General features: G+C 49.4%; 1 protein-coding gene across 1 annotated transcript in view; it reads right to left on the bottom strand.

Moving 5' to 3' along the window:
- Positions 1-24,075, bottom strand: part of LOC142765386 (uncharacterized) — a 244,942-nt gene that overhangs the window by 141,164 nt on the left and 79,703 nt on the right. Inside the window, exon 3 of the mRNA XM_075866277.1 lies at positions 16,030-16,124. Within this exon, the coding sequence (XP_075722392.1) occupies positions 16,030-16,124 (95 nt within the window). The remainder of the gene's footprint in view (positions 1-16,029; positions 16,125-24,075) is intronic.

Below are 24,075 nucleotides of genomic sequence, written 5' to 3'. Positions count from 1 at the left end.
GTAATCGGGGAGGAGTGTTGGGCTCGGAAGGTTTTCAGCTACTTGTACATGAAGAATTTCGATACAAAATAGAGGAAGCCAACCCGAACATTGACGGGTAAATACTTAGAAAACAGCAGGGGGCCAATACAAAAAGAATTATCAGCTAAGAAGAAGGTGAAAGAAGCTGAGACCGATATGTGGAGAATTGGCATGATTAGGAAGTCCACACTAGAGATCTATTGAACTTTTAAGCAGGAAATTGCCAAGGAAAGGATCTATGATAATACTCGGGGTAGTTTTCTACTGTTTGAGGCGAGGACGGGAGTATTGCGAACCAAGACATATCGGGCCAAATACGAAGCAGTAGACACGGTATGCAGTGCTTGTGGAGAGGAGAAGGAAACTGCAGAACACTTGATAATGTTCTGCAAAGGGATTCACTCTATAGTTCAGGATCATGGCACAGAGTGTTTTAAAGCAGTGGGTATAGGGACAACGAGGGCAAAATAGCGGGTAGAATTAACTAGAAGGAGGTTATCTGATTGGCTGCTGAAGTCAAGGCAAGAGTGAAAATAAACCTTTAACTGCAAAGTACCAGTCCTCAAGCTCACTATTTAAGGGGAAAAGAATAAATCTAGTTTATAGTTCACTAAGTATTGCGGCTTGTTGGCGTTAGCCACCGCCCGATCTAAAGGGTACTGCCATATCAATCCATCCATCCAATTCAACCATGCAGAAAGGCAAATATTAATAGCAACCAAAGAGATTGAGAAAATAATCACCGAGGACACAAAAACAGAGTGGGAGTACACAAATCTAACTCGATTGTTTGAGTTAGAGCTTGCTTAAGTACGAGTAAAATCATTCGGAAAAAAATTGGCAGCATATCCACGGAGTCAATGATGAAGAGTGGGGCGAAGCATTTGTCCGTGACTCATCCATCCATGCGTCCATCTTTACTTCCATCCATCCATGCGTCCATCTGTGTTACCAGCCATGTGTCAATCCGCCCGTCCGTGCGTGCGTCTGTTCGTGAGTCCGTCTCTGCGATCGTCCATGCATCCGCCCCTGCGTTCCTTCATGCGTCCATCTATGCACCTGTCTGTGTGTCCGTGTGTCCATCTATTCAACACTCCAAGTACCACCATCTCGCATCTTTTCATCATATATTCCCCATATAGAAGCAGCGCCATCTAGCGGACATTATAGGGACGAAACGAGAAGTGGCACACGCACGCTTTCTTACGGCTTGCGCTTCGGGTCTCCTTCCCGCCTTTAACCACCTCAAGTTCATGGTATATAAAAGTTCACTGTATTCATGTAACTGCGGCCCAACGCTCGCTAAACCTTTCTAAAAGCGAGGAGGTTACGCCCAGCGAGTATAACGTAGCAACCTTTTTCTGTCAGATAGTGCCCAATGTACATGCTAATAGGTGCTAATGGTAAATGAGAGACAGGATAATTCGGCTTTTACTTTCTTACGGCTTGCGCTTCGTATCAACTTTCCACCTTCAACCACCTCGAGTTCATGGTATATACTAGTTCATTGTGATCATGTCACTGCGGCTCAACGCTCGCTAAACATTTCTAAAACTAAGGAGGTTACAGCCAGCGAGTATAACGTAGACACCCTTTCTTGTCAGATAGTGCTCAATGTACATGCCGATGGCTGCTAATGGGAATTGCAGCGTGCGCGTTAACTAAAATCTGAATGCTCCTGTCTCTCTTTCCCTATTAGCAGCCATTAGCGTAAGATTGAGCACTATTTTTATTGTTCAACTACGCACAGAAGAAATCTCTCAGCGGCACCACCTTGGAGGTCAAAATGTTATACTTGTTACACACTACAATGACTGCGAGGGACGAATGGGTGCCGCTATAAGGAGCTTTGCCCCTAAATGCAGACACGTAACCAAGAGCTGGTGGGATGAGGTAGCTAAGAGAGCCATAGTAAGACGCCAGGAAGCCTCCAAGGAACACTGGTATGCTAAACAGAGGGGGAACCAGAAGATGATGTCAAAATAAAATGGGATAACTCTTTGAGGTACAGAAGAAAAGCGTCCGACTTCATCAGTGACAAGATTAAAAGAAAGGGGGCCCAAAGGATGGCGGAAGTAAACAAAAAGGATAGGCAGGCAGTTGCAAAGTTTTGGAACCACCTCAATTCTCTGAGGAATAAGACAAGCATGAAACAAAGGTTTATAACTACAGTTCAAGGGATCAGACTAGAAGGATATGAGGCGGTGGAATATATAAAAACAACGATGACAGAAAACATTAAACACCAAGAAAACACTGCATGCACCGTACCGCATTAGGATGAACCAACTAGCTAAGTTGCTCCACTGGGACAACGAGAGTAAAAAGGGCAGAGAAAAGGGTTCCTAATAGCACAACAACAGGCTCTTATGGCATCCCAGTCATGTTAATAAAGGAACCTGGACCAAGCTCTAAACAAACATCAAGAGAGGCAGCGAGCAAAGCTGGTGAAGCTTCCATTGGGGGGAAACCACGCAGGATGAGCATGGTCTATGAAGGAAAGGGGGACAAAGTCGATATAGAGAACTACCATCCTATAGCAGTGACATCGGTAGTTTAGCAGCTGATGATGAAGAAAGACTACAGACTTGGGTGGAGATTGAGGGGATGCTCGGAGAACTACAAAATGGGTTCTATAAACGAAGAAGGTTGGACGACAATCTGTTTTTATTGATGCAATGTATTGAAATAGCGAAAAAAGAGCCCAGGACTCCTTGGCTGGAATTTCTAGATATTGCCGCGAACTATGCCTTCTCGTCTGTGTTTCGTGGCGAACATCTGGCTGCGCCCGATCGTGCTATCTGTTGTGGGCCGCACCCATACTGTGCCGCAAGCGAAGTGCATGTTTTCCTCCTCCCTCGGACTATCTCATTTTTGATAGGGAGAGCGTTTCGCGGTGGGCCGTTCCTTCACCACCTGGATTTATCATTCTTTGGCATTCATTTCAGAGCACAGGTTCGCTCTAATAAAAAACTAGTTTTTCCCAAGAACTCTGCGTCGTTCCTGGCTACGTGACATCTGGTGGAGGTGCTGGGTACATGAACCCTGAACCCCTGACAGGTCGTCGGGCAAGTCCAACTCGCGCCAGCCGCCGACAGCTCGGACTTCAGCCGGAGTTTGGACTGCTTCCGGAAAACGTAAAGAAAGAAGACGTCGTGACCACCACCATGAACAACGCTGCTACTATGACGAACCCTGCAAACCCCCCTGTAGTCCTCCAGCAACCCAAGGAGCCGCCACCATTCCACGGGTCTCCTTCGGAGGATCCCGAAGACTGGTTGGAGCAAGTTGAACGGGTCAGGCTCTTTAACCGCTGGGACGACGAAGAGACGCTGAGGCACGTGTTCTTCTACCTTGCCGACTCAGCTCAAACGTGGTTTGAAAATCACGAGAGCACACTTGGATCGTGGCAGGAATTCAAGAGGAAGTTTTTGATGACATTCACCACAGTTGTGCGGAAGGAGCGGGCCGAGGCCATGCTGCAGACGCGCATGCAACACCCTAACGAAGGGGTTGTTGTCTTTGTTGAAGAAATGAAAAGGCTCTTCAAGCGAGCTGATCCGGAAATGTCCGAAGAAAAAAAGTTACGGCTGTTAATGCGCAGTGTGAAGGAAGAACTGTTTGCTGGGCTTATCCGGAATCCCCCCAAAACCGTCGCCGAATTCGTCGTTGAGGCTAGCACAATTGAGAAGGCCCTCGACATGCGCGCTAGGCAGAGTAACCGCCAGTTTGTCGACGTGGGCAGTTCGAACTGCGTTGACGGGACACGTATCCCGACGGATACACTACGTGAGACAATTCGCGCCGTAGTAAGGGAGGAGTTGCGGAAACTTTTTCCAGCGGTGCCGCAACCACAAGTGGCTTCCTTAAGCGACGTCATCCGTGAGGAGGTGCAACAAGCACTGGGCACCTTTACGCTTCCGGAAGCACCACGCGAGCTACAGGCGATGTCCTACGCCGCTGCAATTGGCACCAGTCGCCCGCTGGTAACTCGTCGCCAAGAGTCGCCGCGACGCCACTACTCGTCGCCCGCCCGACTACCTACGGCTCAACCTCCGACGCCAAGGAAGACCGATGTATGGCGAGCCCCCGACCGTCGTCCGCTGTGTTACCACTGCGGAGAAGCCGGCCATGTCTATCGTCGCTGCCCCTACAGACAACTCGGCTTGCCAGGTTTCTCAGTCGACGCACCACGCCCCGTACCCGGCCAACGACCGAGGGAGATCAACGAGTACCTCTCTCGCACTAGCCAGGAACCAGCTCGCTTCAGCCGGTCACCGTCGCCCCACCCCTACGGATCAACAAGCCGCAGTAGCCACTCTAACTCCACACGCGGAAGGTCCCCCAGCCCAGGAAGGGGAAACTAAGAGCTGCAGCTTCGGGAGGTGAAGTTGCACCACGGCCGCAAAGTAAAAACCCTCCAGCGACGCACCGACGCGCAATGGACGAAGATGCACGATGCGCCCACAGCCCGACGCTCCGTTGTGTCCCCGACATGATTCCCCAGCACGACGACAGCCACATGGCGCCGCCGCTACCCGATGCAACCAAGTCCGCAGTTACCAAGACGACGACGACGACGCCTGTACACCGACCATCAACGCGAACAAGCCGTGAGAGGACGCCCAGACGAACCCGAAACTCGAGAGTGACCACTTCTGATATACAACTGTGCATTGACGGCCTCGACGTAGTTGCACTAATCGACACGGGTGCCGACTATTCAGTGATGAGCGGCCCATTTGCATCGAAACTGAGGAAAGTTGCCACTAGCTGGGACGGTCCACACATACGTACTGCGGGAGGCCACCTCGTCACGCCTTGTGGAACTTGTACGTCACGCGTCACCATAAATGGCACCACTTACCCTGCTGCCTTCGTCATATTGCCCTGCTGCTCCCGCGATGTGATTCTAGGCATGGACTTCTTGACTGAGAATGGTGCTATTATTGATTTTCAAGCCAAGTCGATCAGTTTCTCGGCTGATCGCAGCGCTACAACAAAAGGAAGTGCGAAACAGCATACCGCTTTGAGGATTGCCGATGACCACGTCACCCTGCCTCCCCGTGCAAGCCTGATGATCGCCGTTTACTCTCAGGGCACCACTCCGGACACGGACGCCATCGTGGAGAACGACCACAGTTTACTTTTGGACCGCGGTGTCTCCGTCGCAAGAAGTATTATACGGTTGGTCGAGGGAAAGTCGCACGTTCTAGTCACGAATTTCACTGAAGAATATCAGCACCTCAACAAGGGCACTTCCATCGCGTTGCTCGAAGAAATTCCGGAGGAAAGGGACGTGATTGCCGTCGCCAACCTTGAACGCCAATCGGATGACATCAAGTCTGCTCATCTCTTCGACGTGAATCCGGCGCTACCGCAAGAAAAACGAGAACAGATACGCGCTCTGTTACGCCACTACAGCGAGTGTTTCTCGTCGACTTCGACGCTACGTCAGACACCCCTTGCAAAGCACCGCATAATCACCGAAGAGGACGCCCGACCATTGCGGCAGTCGCCTTACCGTGTTTCTGCCCACGAGCGCGAAGTTATTCGGAGCCAAGTTGACGACATGCTCGCCGCCGATGTGATACAACCATCCAAAAGTCCTTGGGCTGCCCCAGTTGTGCTCGTCAAGAAAAAAGATGGCACTCTAAGGTTCTGCGTCGACTACCGGCGACTGAACAAAATCACGAAAAAAGACGTATATCCACTCCCTCGAATCGACGACGCCCTCGACCATCTTTGCCATGCCAAGTACTTCTCTCATATGGATCTGACAACCGGATATTGGCAAATCGAAGTCGACGAAAGGGACCGTGAGAAGACAGCATTTATAACGCCGGATGGACTATACGAGTTCAAGGTAATGCCTTTTGGGCTATGCACGGCACCGGCCACATTCCAAAGAGTCATGGACACCGTACTAGCCGGCCTGAAATGGCACACCTGCCTCGTTTACCTTGACGACGTCGTCGTATTTGCGCGGAATTTCGACGAACACCTGGCGAGGCTAGAGTCTGTGCTCGAAGCCATTCGTGCGTCGGGATTAACGCTGAAATCTGAGAAGTGCCATTTCGCATACGACCAACTGAAGTTTTTGGGCCACATCGTCAACGCCGCGGGTGTCCTACCTGATCCCGCAAAAACGTCAGCCATAGCAAGTTTCCCGAGGCCGAAAGACAAGAAAGACGTGCGACGATTCCTCGGTCTTTGCGCGTACTACAGACGCTTTGTGCAAAATTTCGCTAAAATCGCCGAACCGCTCACGCGCCTGACGAAAGACAGTGTTCAGTTTCGCTGGGAGGAAGCACAGCAGAACGCGTTCGGTGAACTGCAAAATCGCTTACAGCGGCCACCTGTGCTTGCACATTTCAACGATTCTGCAGAGACAGAAATGCACACAGACGCAAGTGACGTAGGCTTGGGCGCTGTCCTTGTACAAAAACAGAACGGCTGTGAAAAAGTAATCGCTTATGCCAGCCGTGGCCTTTCCAAAGAAGAAAGGAACTATTCGGCCTCTGAAAAAGAGTGCCTTGCGATAATATGGGCCATTTCAAAGTTTCGTCCATACGTCTACGGCAGGCCGTTTAAGGTAGTAACCGACCACCATGCGCTGTGCTGGCTCGCAAACTTGAAGGACCCTTCAGGCCGCCTTGGGCGATGGAACCTGCGCCTGCAGGAATACGACGTCTCCATCGTTTACAAATCCGGCAGGAAACATTCGGACGCCGACTGCCTATCACGGGCTCCCGTCGAGGAGCCGCCACAGGACCCCGAGGATGACGTCCCGTTTTTTGGTATTGTGACAGACAGTGACCTTGCCACTCAACAACGTGCCGATCCCGAGCTGCGCGCCCTAATCGAACATCTCGAAGGACACAACGCCGCAGTGCCAAGGGTTTTTAAGCGCAACTACACCACCTTCGCTTTGAAAAGTTCGGTGCTCGTGAAGAAGAACTTTGACCCTACAACGAGAACAAAGTACCTTCTCGTCATCCCCGCTGGTCTCCGTGACGAAATCTTGGCAGCGTGTCACGACGACCCGACATCGGGGCACCTCGGCACGGCCCGCACGCTGGGAAAGATAAAGGCAAAATACTACTGGCCGCGTCTCACGTCCAACGTCACCCACTACGTCAGGAGCTGCCGCGACTGCCAGCGCCGAAAAACGCCGCCGACCAGACCCGCCGGCTTCCTACAGCCGGTTGCAGTACCATCGAGGGCCTTCCAACAGATTGGCATGGATCTTCTCGGACCGTTCCCCACGTCACGGGCCGGGAACAAGTGGATTGTAGTAGCCACGGACTACTTGACGCGCTACGCAGAGACCGCCGCGCTCCCAAGGGGAACTGCAGAAGAAGTCGCCAAATTTTTCATCCACCAAGTGGTGCTGCGACATGGAGCCCCTGGAGTACTGATCACGGACCGCGGAACGGCATTCACTGCAGAGCTTATGCAACGGGTCTTGCACTACAGCCACACGGATCACCGGAAGACCACGGCGTATCACCCCCAGACCAACGGGCTTACCGAACGCCTGAATAAGACGATCGCGGATATGCTGTCTATGTACGTCGACGTTGAACATAAGACGTGGGATGACGTACTCCCTTTCGTCACGTTCGCGTACAACACAGCTATCCAAGAAACTACTAAATTGCCCCCATTTGAGCTTGTCTATGGGCGACAGCCGACGACAATGCTCGACGCCATGCTTCCACACGTAGAAGATGATGACCTCAACACCGACGTCCAAAGGTACCTACAACGCGCGGAAGAAGCCCGCCAGCTTGCTCGAGTGCGCATAACAGACAAACACCTCGTGGATGCCGGACGCTACAACCTCCGACGCCGCGACGCCGATTATGACCCAGGTGATCTTGTGTGGGTTTGGACCCCTATTCGACGTCGCGGACTCAGTGAGAAGCTCCTGCGTCGGTATTTCGGGCCCTATAAAATTCAGCGACGTGTAGGCCCACTCAGCTACGAGGTTGTCCCCGACAGCGACCATGGCATGTCACGACGACGCACGCGGCCCGAAATTGTCCACGTGGTTAGGCTTAAGCCTTACTACGCCAGATGACTGACTTTTTCTTGACTACTTTTTTTTTTATTAGTAGCATCGGGCCGATGCTCTTTTTTTTCGCGGGGGGCAATGCCGCGAACTATGCCTTCTCGTCTGTGTTTCGTGGCGAACATCTGGCTGCGCCCGATCGTGCTATCTGTTGTGGGCCGCACCCATACTGTGCCGCAAGCGAAGTGCATGTTTTCCTCCTCCCTCGGACTATCTCATTTTTGATAGGGAGAGCGTTTCGCGGTGGGCCGTTCCTTCACCACCTGGATTTATCATTCTTTGGCATTCATTTCAGAGCACAGGTTCGCTCTAATAAAAAACTAGTTTTCCCAAGAACTCTGCGTCGTTCCTGGCTACGTGACAATATCATGGGAGCTTACGATAGTGCGATTCAAGAATACTTGTGGGGAATACAGGACACATTAGATGTAAAAGATGGAATAAATAATCTTCTAAAGGATAACTACTAAAGTGGCAAGGTAGTTATCAAATAGGAAAAACAGGTATATGAACCTATTGAGATACAACGTGGTCTTAAACAGGGATGTCCCTTGTCACCTTTGTTATTTATGCTGTATCTCCAGGGACTAGAAGCCAAATTAGAGGGGAGTTGATACGGCTTCAGCCTCTCTTTCGCTAAGCAAGGAAAACACATTGAACAATCATTACCAGCATTGATGTATGCAGATGGTATAGTACTATAGCCGACAACGAAGAAGACCTGTGCATGATTGCTGGACATATGTAGTAATGAGGGAGATAGGTAATGAGATAGATAGGGAGATAGTCCAGTAGGGAAAAATTGGCAATGATAAGTTTGGTGATAACAAAGACTGTGAGCACAAGATACAGGAAGTCACGCTAGAAATAGTGGATAAATACAAATATTTGGGCGTATGGATAAATAACGGCGCTGAGTATCTAAGGGAGCACGAAATATACGTAATGACTAAGGGCACCAGGAGTTCAGCTGTAATGAAATATCAAGTGATGTGGAACTACAATAGGTATGACGTTGTGAGAGGATTTGGAAAGGTGTCATGGTCCTGGGTTTGACGTTCGGCAATGTGGTCTTGTGCATGAAATCGGAAGTTCAAGCAGGAATGGAAATTAAACAACGTGGCATAGGTCTACTTGCTTCGGGAGCATACGGTAATACCTCAAATCAGGGGGTAAAGAGTGACAAGGAATCGACATAGTTTAAGTGCAGGTAAGCTAGCAGCAAGATAGAACTTGAGGAGCGATTGAGAAAAATGGGAGAGGAGCGTTGGGCTAGAAAAGTTTTCAGCTACTTGTACATGAAGAACGTCGATACTAAATGGAGGAAACGAACTCGAAAATGGTCAAGCAAGTATTTAGACAACAGCAGAATACCAAGCCAGAAGGTAACATCCGTTAAAAAGAAGGTGGAGGAAACAGAGAGGAACATGTGGAAGAATGGAATGCTTACGAAATCTTCACTGGAGACCTACCGAATCTTTAAGCAGGAAATTGCAAAAGAAAAGACCCATGATAATTCTCTGCTCTTCGAGGCTAGAACGGGAGTATTGCGGACAAAGACGTACCGAGCAAAATACAAAGGCACATACATGGTATGTAGTCCGTGTGAAGATGGGAAGGAAACAGCTGAACATTTGATAATGTTGAGTAAAGGGGTCTGCCCTATAGTGGAATATAATGGCACCGAATGTTTCAAAGTTTTGGGGTTCAGGGACAGTAAAGGCAAAATAGACTTTAAACGGGTAGAAATAACCAGGAGGAGGCTAACTTATTGGTGGCTGCAATCGAGGTGCGAGAGAAATTCAATCCTTAGTCATACAGTGATAGTACTTGACTTTATGGTTGAGTGGTGTGAGCCACTGCTTGATCTAAAGGCACAACCAGATACATCCATCCATCCATGCCAGCTTCAGCCAACGTTACTAGATTAGGTTCAGTTTACAAACTGCGCCGCGTGCGTTTACCAAAGACCGACTCCACTTCGACTGGCGCTGCTGTCATATCAGAATCCCACGCGCGCTTAGTCCGCCACCTGGTCTGTGTTAAAACTGCGTGTATTCTTTCTTCGGTTGCCATGTGTTCGGACCTTTCCGGAGCTCTGCAGCTGGTGTGATTACTGCTAATCCAATGAAGTGTTTTGTGTGCATCTAAACCGACAAAGTCGTGCCGACGTTCTGTGTACTCGGTTGTACAAGCGGGTACCGGAACGACACAAGTGGTCGGTCCACCGCTTATTTCATCATCATCATCACCGAGCGACGAGAAACTACGTTCGGCGTAGAACCAAGCTATACTCCACGCCGACAATGACATCACAACCAAGTGCAGATTATGCTATCTGCATTATCATGACCAGGACATTCTGAAAATGTATGTGCACCCAATAAATGTAGAAACTGTCGAAATCCCAAGTGCTAAGTGGAGTCTCATCGACGGTGCGCAGCCGAAATTCTTCCTTTAGTTTTTCCTCTAATTGTATCAAAGCCAGCGTAGAAAAGACGAAAACGAAAGCGAGAAATCAATGGGGTCACCATAGCCTTGAACCTGCATCACCACATTCCAAACAAGCTTCGTGCAGCACAACCCCTGCTTATGCTGTGGAAGATGATATGCGCGAGCCGTCTGCGCCATCTTTTAACGAAATATAATGTGCATAGCTGCCACCATCAGGGCACAATGTCACCGTGGATAATGACAGCAGAAAATTTGCAGCATTTTTCGCAATGAACTTCAAGACTAAGGCGATGCAAATCGATAAATGCGTTGTTACGGGAAGTGACACAGTGGCAACCGCAAGTGGAAGAGGCCGCGAGGCGAAGGCTTTCGTGAGCTTGAACATTGGGACTACGCGTGACCTTTAATGACTTCGTCAGCAATCTGCAAAAGTTGCATGCATGCTCCGGATATGACGTACAAGGCAACAGCTGCATTCCATTCAGATGCAGGGTACTTTTAAAGGAGCCATTGTGTTTATCACGCCGTACTATAATGAAAAAACACGCTTTTCAAATGATTTCGAAAGCAAAAAAAGGCACGCCTGGCGACAAGAAAAAAAAGAAGAATCTGCAAAAAAAGCAATCAGGGCCGCAGCTTCACGAATGTCATTCGTGAAGGAACACAACCTTTAAATTTATGCTGAATCACTAGCGAGTGCACTGGGCAAGATTTACCCGCCGAGTTAGCACGAAGCAACAATTATAATAAAAACGTGGTGGGGGGTGCTCACGTGCTTGGAAGCCACGGTCGTTAGTTTTGACGCGCATACCTTTCTGTGCGAGTCGTTTCAATTCATCGTATTTGGCGAATACAATTGTATTCGTCGTATCGGGGGACGGTTTGAACCCTGCCCCGAAAATTTGTAATTTTTGCTCGCGCATATATGCAAGCCTACATACAAACGCACTCATGAATATATGATAGTTGAACGGGTTGAACCCTCTCCCGAAAAAGTTTCTGACTACGCCCCTGCTTTGTATAGAAAAAAATTAAAATTATTTTGTTCAGATGACTGTCGTCATAACCTTAGACGAATTGAAAAAAAGCAGGTCATGTGGGAAAGCAGTGAACAACGTTACCGAAAGGTAGCGAAACCACGCACCAATGCGAAACGCCTGATGTTTCGTGAGCTTCGGACTCGAGACTGTAGAGCATGCCGCGTTCGCATGTTTTGAAGCAAGCACAGAAAAAGCGCCAGTGACTGACATACGTTGCGGTGGTGTGTTTGATGTTTCCCACCCAGTTAAATGTAAATAAACGCGCACATTGGGCGCCCGATCACAGCTCTGCTAGCCTTGCGAGCGGCGAGGATAAATCTCGATGGAATGCTCCCGCCACCTGGCGGCCAAACTGAAAACGGAGACACTTGCAAAGCACGGCTCCGGCGAAGAATTTGCCAACTGAACCTAGTCGAGTAACTTTGGCTTCAGATGTGTTGTCGGGCCGTCACGGGCTCCTGAAAAGCTGCAGCTGTGGTTACTCGGAACGCGCATTTGCTCCCTGGTTCAAGCAGACGTAACATTACCAAGTTAGTGCGTGGACAACCTGACCAGTATGTTGGCATGCTCCAAGCAAAGACGCCTTCAGAGCGTCCTGTTACCGATTCTGCCACCCGGACGAAACAGTGACAATTCGTTCTCTGCTTCGACATTTCACAAGCAACATGTTCGTTGGTGCGGGATATCTCGCGAGGTACAGACTTCACCACGGTCCTTGTGCAGCAGCGTTCAATGCGCAAGTGCTGTAGAGTAGCTTGTTGGAACTAGAAATGCAATAATCCAGCCTGCAAGAGATGCTCATCAGCTTCGCTCTTTTACGCGGCACACATGAATGTGGTACGCCTCCCGCAAGAAGACTGGTTGAGAAGCGCGTGCATGGACTTGGGGGAAAAAAGCGTGTCTTGTGTACACTCCCTCTGGCCGTCGCTAGCCCTCTCGTTTATATCACTCGGGTTGAAAATTATTTTTAACATCCGCAAATGACCATAAAGCGACAGCATTATGCTTCCCGTTTATGGTATTGACCTAAACGCGTACTTCGAAACATGCGCATGGGATGAAAGTGATACGAAATAACACGATTCTATACGTAACACACTAAACGAAACAAAATAAAAGCAGCTAATTTTCTTCTTCATACTTTGTTGGGATGACACTATTCCTCAAGATAGCCCGCGTCCGTGTCCTCCGCACGCCTTGGCAACGCCTCCTAGAAAAAGTATGCTTGGAATCATGGAGGAAGGAAAAACACAGGAGGAAGCATGACATCACGCACCCAGCCTCGGCAAGCCTACCTGTTTAGAAGCCATCAAAGTCGGCCCTTTTGCCGTGAGATCACGCAATAAACGAGACTTGCCAAGATGTTCTTGTTTGGTTCTCGGTAGTTTTTAGATGAAGAGCGGCAGTTTAGCCGCTTCACGGAGCGCCCACTTAATCCATACGCTGCTCAGTGTCGCCGCCTGCACTTCTGATCGTGGTCTCGTTACGTTTTTCTGAGAGCTTGTTCCGCTTCGTGGTGGCTTCGGCTACAAAGCGTATCGAGACTTCGGGCTCAGTCATCGTCCTTTTTGACGGACTGCGTCTGCCAAAGTTTGTGCGTTGCAGACCGACCTTGGTAAGATGCTACCTCTACAGGAAACAATTTGATGTGTGCTTCGCTTGTGGTAGGGTAGGACATCGCTCAAATGTGTGCCCAACGGCGAACTCTGTTCAGTGTCGAGGGTGTGGAGCCCTCAACCCGCCATAGAACCACATGTGCACACCCACCTGCAAGTTCTGCGCAGGAGGCCAGCCCACCGGAGATAAAACGTGCAGGAAGCGATTTCAAGTTCCCTATGTGGTACGGGCCCGCCGAAGGGAACGCAACCACTCAAGATCGACCATGAAGGCGCCCATGGAGCCGCCAAGCCTACGCAAGAGCCCCAGAAACCGCTCACGTTCTCGGAGTTGTTCGAGATTCAGACGCCAGCCGCTACCCAGGAAGAACAGCCGCTCCAAGTCGAGAGGAGTGCCAGAGAGCTCAAAATTTGGAGCGCCTGGTGCCACGCTGGCTGCTGGGAGCACTTCGGCCGATAAAGTAAATAGTACCATGAGAGTCGCTGGTAGCACTGCTGCACCAGCGGCGACCGAGAGCAATGATGCCAGAATAGGTCAATTGATTAGGGAAGTAAACTCTTTGCGGAAGGCTAACGATGAACTGACCAAACAGGTAATCGAACTCAAAAAGAAGGCGCAGTCATGACCTACCTGCGAGCGTAGTAAGAGTCAGACCCATAAGTAAAACTAATGAATTATGTTAGGGGGACTGCTCCCCCGCTCCTAAAAAGAGAGCAGTTAGCCCCGAAAGTCATTCAGTTTTCTCAGTCCTTACTGAACTGGAAGAGGTATTTAAGGAAATCGAAGAGACGACGGAAAGGACTAACTTTAAAGTGGGCAAACTATGGAAATGGAGGTTGACGGCAGAAAAGAGATTCAAGAAACTCGGAATGAAAAATGACGACGACAAATTGTTGCCGTTAGACTCGGAAAGTCTAAGTTCACTCTCTAGATTGTCAGAGAGTACCCCAAAAAAAAACGATGGTGGGTAACAGCAAACTAAACTCATCGAACAATTATGACTAGCACCCACAGTCTTCGTGTGTGGCAGTGGAATTTTCGCGGATTCTTCACAAAAAGAAATTGCTGCGCCAAATAATTATGTAAATGGAGACAAACTAAAAGTAATTATGCTGCAGGAAACTTTATCAAACGAGGTCAAACTAATCGGCTACAAATTGGTATGTAGAGGAAAACATTGCGAGAGGGGATTGGCAACCGTCGTCGACAAAAAAAAGCTACATTTTATTGAACACGTTATCCCGCTCGGATTGACTAATATTGAGTATACCCTAGTAGAAGCCGTACTTAAAAGGAAGGCGGGAAAGGGGCACAGCACCTTCTACTTAAACATCTACAGCAGTCCCGGGGCCAAGAAACAGAACTTCAGGACACTTTTCACCAGGACACTCGCCATCGCCAAGAGCTCCCCGCTCATATTAGGAGCCATGGCTTGGCCTTGGTTTGTGGCGTGAGACGACCTATGGGATCAGCAATTTTCGCCGGCAGTCCTTGTCAGCCATAATGTGTTGCCTACTGCACAGCCAGCACTTGGGGGTACGCTAGTGCTGTGAATCAGGATTCGAAGCCCCGCACCAGCGACATACGACGTCGCCTGGGCTAAGACACACATCAGCACGTTGACCGAGCCGACCACAAGCGTAGTAAATGTCTATGGTCTCGCGATAGTGAAACCTGCACAAGGGTGGGGCCGTAGCGTACAAAAACTGGGGCTTTATGACCGTCTAAGATGGTGATTGCCGTGTCAGCGCTGCCAATGCACTTGGCTGCCAAGGTGAGTGGATTCCTTTCATTTACAATCGTGTTGTCAATAGCATTTGGGCTTTCGACGAGTGTATTACCTGGGGCTGAATCACGATCTTGGTATCCTGCCTGGAGAGCTGGGGCATCCGGCCAGTGCGGATGATACTAGCTTTAATGTTATTGCCACTGCTGCGACCTCGCGGAGCCTCGGCCGTTGTTGAATTTATCTCGTCACAAGTAGTACCATTAAAGTTAGCGCCTGCCAAGCATGCGCTCGCTCTTCTGGCGCCTGCAGACTACCGACTGTGGTCTTCTGTCATCTCGTCGGGGTTATGTCCTCCTCCACCACACATTCCATTTTTCTCGCAAAAAACCCTGCAAACAGCGAACAGGGCGCCCGGGAACAGTGACGTGCCTGGAGTCACACCGGCGTGCGCTTGCCTTGTTAGGCTTAGCCCGAGCGGTGGCCGAATTGGGAGGAAAAACGTTCAAAAACGTTAAATTAGTCCACTTACACGGCAGGTTTTGGTATCAAAATAGTCCTGGCCCTTTGACGGATCCGACATGAACAACGCTAAACGGTCACTCAGAAAATTGACTTGCAGATTAAGCAGGAACCAATCAAAAGTCGTATAAACACGTGGCTGTGCCAATCTGGAAAGCAGTGTGAAATAATGTTGCGTGCAGAAAGACTGCAATTATTACATTCCTAGAGGTGCTGAAAAACCACGTTATCTGCAGAAAGATGTCGGCGGAAGAAGGGAAGCTTAATAGATCGAGTGAGTAGCAATAGATCACTTCCGCCTTTGAGACTTCCTAGGTTTGAAGACTGGAGAATAAAGCTTACTTCACCACCTGGTTACACTTTTTTTACAAATTTTCATCATTCGTCAAACAACATCCAATGTGAAGGGAGGAATTTGGAGAAAAGTCCGGCACGTGAATGTGTAAATTTCCCTGGGATCTTTAAAATTGACAATACTTTGAAGTCTAGTTTTATTAGCAGTTTGTTTACGGTTGTTTACGAAGTATACAGTAACCGCTAGAAAGTTAGTGATATGCTTGAAAATTACTCACGACGTCTTCCACCATCATCCCTCCTGGAGACTAACATAGCGTTGTAAAAGTTTGCGTCTGTTCTGTCGACATTCCGAAACATCCCTTTGAGTTGACTGCATTGAAACATGCCACAAAAAAAAGAATTGAAGGACATGCACTTTGTAAATTCGAAAATTGGTCCTTCCATGTCAAACGTCTGAGCCATTTTGGCGACAATCTCAAATATATTTGACGAAAAATTGTACTATTTTACTGCATTGAAAGCAGTGGAAAAGTAGAATATTTCCGACAGAAAAAAACTATTGGTCACGAGGCTGCCTTCTGAGCTTCCTGCGATGTCACTCGGTTGTTGTTTGAAAAGAAAAAGTTGTTTTAAAAGCACTGATCCTTCTTTCTATACCAAATTTGGTGTGCATGTTAGGTAAAGTTTCTTGTCTAAAGTGTTTGAAACTCAGTAAAATTAGTGCAATTTTTCTGGCACGTACATATACGCCTCAAAGATTTTAGCCAAAATTTGTTATGCTTGCCTTTTTAACTGCGGAACATTTCTTTGCAAACTTCGGTGAATTTGAGCATATCTATCTATCTATCTATCTATCTATCTATCTATCTATCTATCTATCTATCTATCTAGCCGCTTACGCTTGCGTCTCTTGTGATCATCCCCTTGGCTTGGCGTGAACCAAATTTAGCAAGAAAGGGTAAGATCGTTTTATGAATCTGACGCGCTGGTCAAGACATGAATATTGTCACAATCCCGTCGCGTACGTCGTCAAACATTTCCCGCCAGACATTAGCACATACTCATGAGCGGACCTGTGCCGCTGGCATGCGGGTATGTGCCGCATGTGATTGGCACTTTGTATTTACCCAGGAACGACGAGAACACACACGGGCAATTTCAACGCGCGAGAGTTAAGAAATATCCGACATCGGTAGCATCGACCCGACCAATGCAAAGAATAAATGAGTCATGCTCTCAGCTGGAATCGAACCCAAACATTCTGCGCGGCAATTCAGCAGATCACCACAGAGCTACGCCAGCTATTGGAACTACTTTCCAAATAAGCAGTAATCTTCCTGAAACGTCAATAGTGGTTGCAGTGCTATCTACTTAATTTTATAAACACTACATATGTTCTTTGATACAGCCGTCGCGTCCGGTTAACGTCCTTTGTAGTTAAGACAGGAGCTAAAGTTGATTTATGTAGCAGTGTTCAGGGCCAGCAACCTCGCGAGCAACATCGCTTCATATCAGCTTCTGGTGTTGCTAATACTCATGTTCCAGTTGGCATCGTTGCGCAAATGCACATAACTGGTTACATAAACATCTGGAACTCTTCCAAATATGTCTGTGCGTGTGATATTTGTACGTATATTTAGCGTCGTTTTATGGCGTGTCGCCCATAGAAAAAAATGCAACATGGTCACCTTCCCTCCGCATGCTTCGGATAACGTCGATTCGCAGGTATGAGGGATCTGTCAATTTGTTTTTATTTATGCAAAAAACATTATTGGGTCTGATCAGCCACTCGTGGCAATGAAAGCAGTGCAGTAGCAGGGCCACGAACTACCCCGAGTAGAGAGGAAGAAGTGGTCACAGAGAACAGTCTCTGCTTCGAGCTCTGTGAGTTTTCAAACTCTTTTGCCAAGACTTTTCAATATTCGACCCACCGCGGATGGACGTTCTTTATAATGGGGGACCAAAACCGCATTCAGCAACCGGGACCGGGCCGACCACATCATAGTGCGTCTGACGCAAGCTCTCACCCCGTTCCAAGCGTGGTCTACATTGACAATTCTGATGACTCTGTTGAAGATATGGCTTTGGACAGTGACTACGTGGTCGTACCAAGCCGACGCCTGAAGAGGAAAATAAGCCGGACATCGCCGACTGGCCGGCAAGCACAGACAAAGGTGAGTAGCATGCAGTCGTATGTGCCGATATCGAAGACAGGCATCTTGAAATCTCTGAGTAGGCAGAGCCTGTCGAATTACTTTGAGCTCATCGCCCCAAGGAAAGTCGTAGAAATAGGCATAAATACTCGAAAGAACATCCTGTCTGCGGAGGTCACTGCGAAGGCCTTATTGGACACGCTGAAAGCGATTGTTCACTTAGGAAGCATTCCAGTTCGCGCATTCTCCGCGTACGACAAAGAAACGACAACAAGAGCTATATACGATGTTGATGAAGAAATAAAAGACTCGAGTCTCGAGAAACTGCTGTCATTGTCGGCTCCCTTGCTTGGTTTCCACCGTTTTTGGCGGACGCGATGTGTGCAAGTAGTGTTTCAGTCGAAGACGTTACCCACACATGTAAAAGTTGGGTACGTGAGGCACTCGGTACGTCCTTACGTACGAAAACCTCTGCAATGTCATAAATGCATAAAATTTTGGCACGTAAGTGCAGTTTGCCAGGGTCCAGTAACCTGCAAGCATTGCGGTGGCCTGCATGATGGTGATAACTGCAATGCTGTGGCCAAATGCCCCAACTGCTCAGGCAACCACGACGCAACATCAAAAGAATGTCCCAAAATGAGATTTGAAATGAGTATCCTGAAGAAGATGGCGCCGTAAACATTGTTAGCGACACCGACGCAAACAAAGCAGCAGTGCTCATAGCTTATCGAATTCGACACACAAAACTGTGCCCTCACCATTTCCTAGCCCAATTTTGTCGGTTAAAAAGGAGGATACAGATGCTGAAGTGCCAATACAGTCCACGCATGAACAAGGCAACCAGTCATTGGCTCGCACCACGTCGGAGACTCAGTGGCCTTCACTGCCGTCAAGAGCCGCAGTAATGCCATCATTACATAGCGCCCCTACCCACAATGAAGAGAACAAAAATATGGGCAACGCAGATGTCAAGGCTATGTTTATAATTTTGATGGGTTCAATGAGTAAGATCTTCAGCAGCCTAAACACTTTCGCTGCTAAGGCGGCTGTGCAGCTACTTGAGATTTTGAAGCCTCTTCTAGTGATTCTTCAATAAGTGAGTATGGTATTGATGTTTGAAGAACGCATGCGCCAGTTGCTCGTTATGCAATGGAATGCTCGTGGTCAACGTAGCCATCTGTCAGACTTCAGACAATGGGTTTTTAAATATTGCCACTAGTGCAAGTTCTACAAGTATTATTTACACAGAGGCTGGCATGCTTGTATGTGCCGCTGTTCAGAAGAGGACAAAGATGCGCGTGCAGAGAAAAACAATAGTCATACAGCCGTTGTTCGAATCAGTTTGACGTCCTTGTGTGCCATTATCTGCAGCTTACAGTTACGTTGTAACGTGACACTGGTGAAGGTGCGGGGTAATAGTCTATGCACTGTTCCCACGAGGAAGATCTCGGTCCCAACATTGATGCCTTACTAGAAACAGCCAACCTTCGACGCAGTCGGCGGCAACTAGGCCTACCACCCCAATTCAGCCCTCGTCTGGAACGCTCCAGAACCATGGCATATGCGACAACTGCAAGCCAGACTGAACCGACCGCGACTCCACCAGCACCATGGCTACCAGCCTCTCGAACGCCAAAGCCCTTCCATGGGGAGCCTTACGAAGACGTTGAAGACTGGCTGGACCAATACGATCAAGTCGCCGTCGCCAACGAGTGGGATGAGCACCGGAAACTGCGGTATGTTTATTTTTACCTGGAGGATTCGGCGCGTATTTCGTTCGAGAATCACGAGGCCACCCTGACAACCTGGCCGGTGTTTTGCACTCAGCTGCGGAACACGTATGGTAGCGCCGACCGGAAAGAACAAGCCGAACGTCTCCTCAATTCTCGCAATCAAAGACCTAATGAAAGCGTGGCCATGTTCGTTGAGGAAATGTCTCGTCTGTTCTGTCGAGCGGATTCTGCAGTGACGGAAGACAAAAAGGTACGCACTCTGATGCGGGGTGTCAAAGAGCAGCTGTTTGCAGGACTTGTGCGAAACCCACCAGCTACCGTGACAGAATTCCTCCGTGAAGCTACGACCATGGAGCGAATGCTAAGACAGCGGTCTTCGCAGTATGAACGGTCCGACAACCTTGCATGTCTGTCAGCACCCTTGGTAACACCCGATGTCACGAGCGTGAGAGAACTTACTGAGCTAGTCCGTAGCATTGTACGTGACGAGCTTCAAAAGCTTCACGCAGTGCCTTCACAGCCTCAAGTGGCTGCTCTGACAGACGTTGTCCGTGAATAGGTGCGGCAGCTAGTACGACCATTAGCGCCACCTTCAACCGAAGCTTCTCTGCTAACGTATGCGGAAGCTGTACGTACTCCTGCACCGGCAGCCAGCTATTTCCGCCCGACCGACTAGCCTGCAGACACCACAGCACTTCTCGGGCGGGCCACGCTATGAAAACCAACGACCGACTTGCCTGCAGATACCGCAGTACTTCTCGGGCCCACTATGAGAATCTGCGACCTAATTTGCGGAAATCTAGCGTGTGGCGCGCTTCCGACAATCGGCCACTATGCTGCCACTGTGGTGAGCCAGGTCAATTGTACCGGGAGTGCTCGTACAGACATATGGGCCTACCTGGATTTCGGCCAGACGCTCGTCGGCCCAGGGACATTGAACGACCCCGCGCCATCGCAGAATACTTGGCAAGTCTACCGTCTCCGAATCTTCAGCGCCGCCAATCACGCTCTCCGTCTCCTCGACGCTGTACGTCTTCAAATCAATACTCCACTTTCGCCGATGTTGTTGCGGGACGATCCGCTAGGTCCCCAAGTCCACGCCGGAAAAACTAGAATCAGCGGCCTCCGGGGGTGGGACCGCTGTTAAGCTATCATCAAAACAGCCTCCTCCGACCCATCCACCGACCTTCGACGATTCCTTTCAGCCGACACCTCACATCGCTGACGAACCCGTTTCTGTTGGCATTGCCGTTCGTGTTGACGACCATCCAGTGACTGCTCTGGTCGACACCGGCGCCGACTACTCAGTTATAAGCGCTGAACTTGTGGCTGAACTCAGGAAAGTCACGACTCCTTGGGGGCATGGACCAAACCTTCGGACCGCCAGTGGTCATCTCTTGACACCAATCGGGAGATGCACCGCAAGGCTGCAAATCTGTGAGTCGACGTTCATTGCTTCTTTCGTTGTGCTTCCCGAACGCTCCCGGAAAGTTATCCTTGGCATGGATTTCCTTCGTGAGCATGGCGCTGTTATAAATCTTCGAGACTGCATCGTAACGTTTGCTGACGATGATGGCCTGAAGCCTAGAGATACCAATCCGCAGAAGACTGCGCTTCGCATTGTCGACGACACCGTCACACTTCCGCCACGCACCAGTATGTTCGTTACAGTACAGGGCGACATATACCATGACAGTAGTGGTATCGCTGAAGCCAACCTTTCGGTGCTCTTGTCTCAGCAAATCGGCGTTGCCCGCGGAATAATTCAATTTGAACGTGGGATGACTGAGTTGTTGGTAACCAAATTTAGTGGAGCATACCAACATTTGGCCAAGCGAACAACTATCGCTCATTTCGAATCCATTGACGATGAAGCGTGTGCGACGATAGCCCCAATTTCTACAGCCGTTGAAAGTGACACCGTGGTAGCCGATGCAGTCGATGTCAATCCGAACCTGTCATGTGCGCAGAAAGAGCAAATATGCTGTATCCTCCACATGTTTAGCGACTGTTTCGCGTCTACATTCAAGATAAAACAAACGCCAGCCGTAAAGCACCGCATTGTCACTGACCATGCTGAGCGACCCATACGTCAGCACGCCTACCGAGTATCACAAAAGGAACAAGAGGCTATACGTTCTCAAGTGAAGCAGATGCTCGAAGATGGCGTAATCCAACCCTGGAACAGTCCATGGTCGTCCCCCGTCGTACTAGTAAAAAAGAAGGATGGCTCTCTCCGATTTTGCGTTGATTACCGCAAACTCAACAAAGTCACAAAGAAAGTCGTTTATCCGCTTCCGCGCATCGACGACTCACTAGACCACCTCCGACGCGCCCGCTACTTCTCCTCAATGAATTTACGCAGTGGCTACTGGCAGATCGAAGTTGATGAACGCGACCGAGAGAAAACAGCATTCATAACGCCTGATGGTCTGTACGAATTCAAGGTGCTGCCCTTCGGTCTGTGTTCTGCCTCTGCGACATTCCAGAGGATGATGGATACAGTGCTCTCCGGTCTCAAGTGGGAAGCATACCTTGTTTACTTAGACGACGTCGTTGTCTTCTCCCAAACGTTTGAGCAGAATTTGCAGCGACTTAGATCTGTGTTTGCTGCAATTCGCACGGCAGGCCTATCACTGAAAGCAGAAAAATGTCATTTTGGTTACAACGAATTAAAGTTCCTCGGTCACCTTGTTAGCCCTCATGGTATTCGGCCTGACCCAGACAAAACATTGGCTGTCGCAGATTTTCCACCACTTACCAACAAACGTGATGTGCGTCGATTTTTAGGCCTCTGCGCATACTACAGATGCTTTGGGCAAAATTTCGCAAACATTGCCGAACCCCTCACTTGTCTGACAAAAGACGACGTTCCCTTCGTGTGGGGCCTTGAGCAAACACGCGCTTTCTCCAAGCTCCAGCAGCGTCTCCAGTCTGAGCCCTTACTCGGACACTACGACGAATATGTCGACACTGAACTACACACAGACGCTAGTAACATCGGCCTTGGTGCAGTTCTCGTCCAGTGGCAAGGCGGCGTCGAACGCCCTATTGCTTACGCGAGTCGCATTTTATCATCTGCGGAGGCGAATTACACAACTTAAAAGGAGCGCCTAGCTGTTGTCTGGGCAATAGCTAAATTCTGATCGTACCTGTATGGTCGCCCGTTCATAGTTGTTACCGATCGTCATGCGCTCTGCTGGTTGGCGAACCTTAAAGACCCTTCCGGACGTCTGGTCAGGTGGAGCTTACGCCTTCAGGAGTTCGATTTGACAGTCGTGTACAAGTCTGGCCGGAAGCATAGTGACGCGGACTGCCTTTCCCGAGCTCCTCTTAAGACAGCGTCAGGTGATCACGATCTCGACGGCCGTTTTTTCTGCGCCGTTAGTGTATCCGACTTGGCTGAACGGCAGAAGAACGATTCCGAGCTTCGACAATTCATCGAATATCTCGAAGGCCGTACGCCGCATCCACCACCAGCATTTGCCCGCTCGTCATCATCGTTCTGCGTCCGCAGAAATATCCTCTATAAAAAAAACTTCGACCCTTACGCGACTGAGTACCTGCTTGTTGTCCCGCCAGCGTTACGTGCCGATGTCTTGTCCGCCTGTCACGATGAGCCTTCCTCAGGCCACTTGGGATTCGCACGTACCTTGGCCCGGATTCGCCAACACTACTACTGGCCTAGGCTCAGTCGAGACGTGAAGCATTACGTGAAGACGTGTCACAAGTGCCAGCGCCGTAAAGCTCCACATCAGCGCCCAGCCGGCTTCTTGAAGCCCGTCGCTCCTCCGACACAACCGTTCCAACAAATTGGCATGGATCTACTCGGACCTTTTCCCAAGTCTCGTGACGGCAACCGCTGGATTGTAGTCGCTACTGATTACATGACGCGCTACTGCGAAACGAAGGCATTACAACGTGGCACCGCCATTGAGACTGCCCACGTTTGTATGGAAAACATCGTCCTCCGACATGGAGCACCAGCAGTTGTCATAACTGATCGTGGCACAGTTTTTACCGTCCGGATAATACAAGACGTCATGCAGCTTAGCGGCACAGTACATCGAAAAACTACTGCATACCACCCACAAAGCAACGGTCTTACAGAGTGACTAAACAAGATGATCGCCGACATGCTATCCATGTACGTTGAACAAGACCACAAAAGCTGGGATGACATCCTCCCTTACGTCACGTTCGCTTACAACACCGCTGTGCAAGAAACAACTGGATTCACACCATTCCGGTTGCTTCATGGCAGGGAGGTCACTACAATGCTGGATGCCATGCTTCTACCAGACAGACACCAGATTAGTGTCAAGACGAACGAATTTATCAGACTGGCAGACGCGGCTCGTAAGCTTGCAGTCGAATGAATCCATAAGCAACAATGCATCGACTCGCTGCGGTACAAAGCTCGTCGTCGCGA

Source organism: Rhipicephalus microplus, chromosome 6 (genome assembly GCF_043290135.1).
Source record: "Rhipicephalus microplus isolate Deutch F79 chromosome 6, USDA_Rmic, whole genome shotgun sequence".
NCBI lineage: Eukaryota > Metazoa > Arthropoda > Arachnida > Ixodida > Ixodidae > Rhipicephalus > Rhipicephalus microplus.
This window is presented reverse-complemented; position numbering and strand designations above follow the sequence as displayed.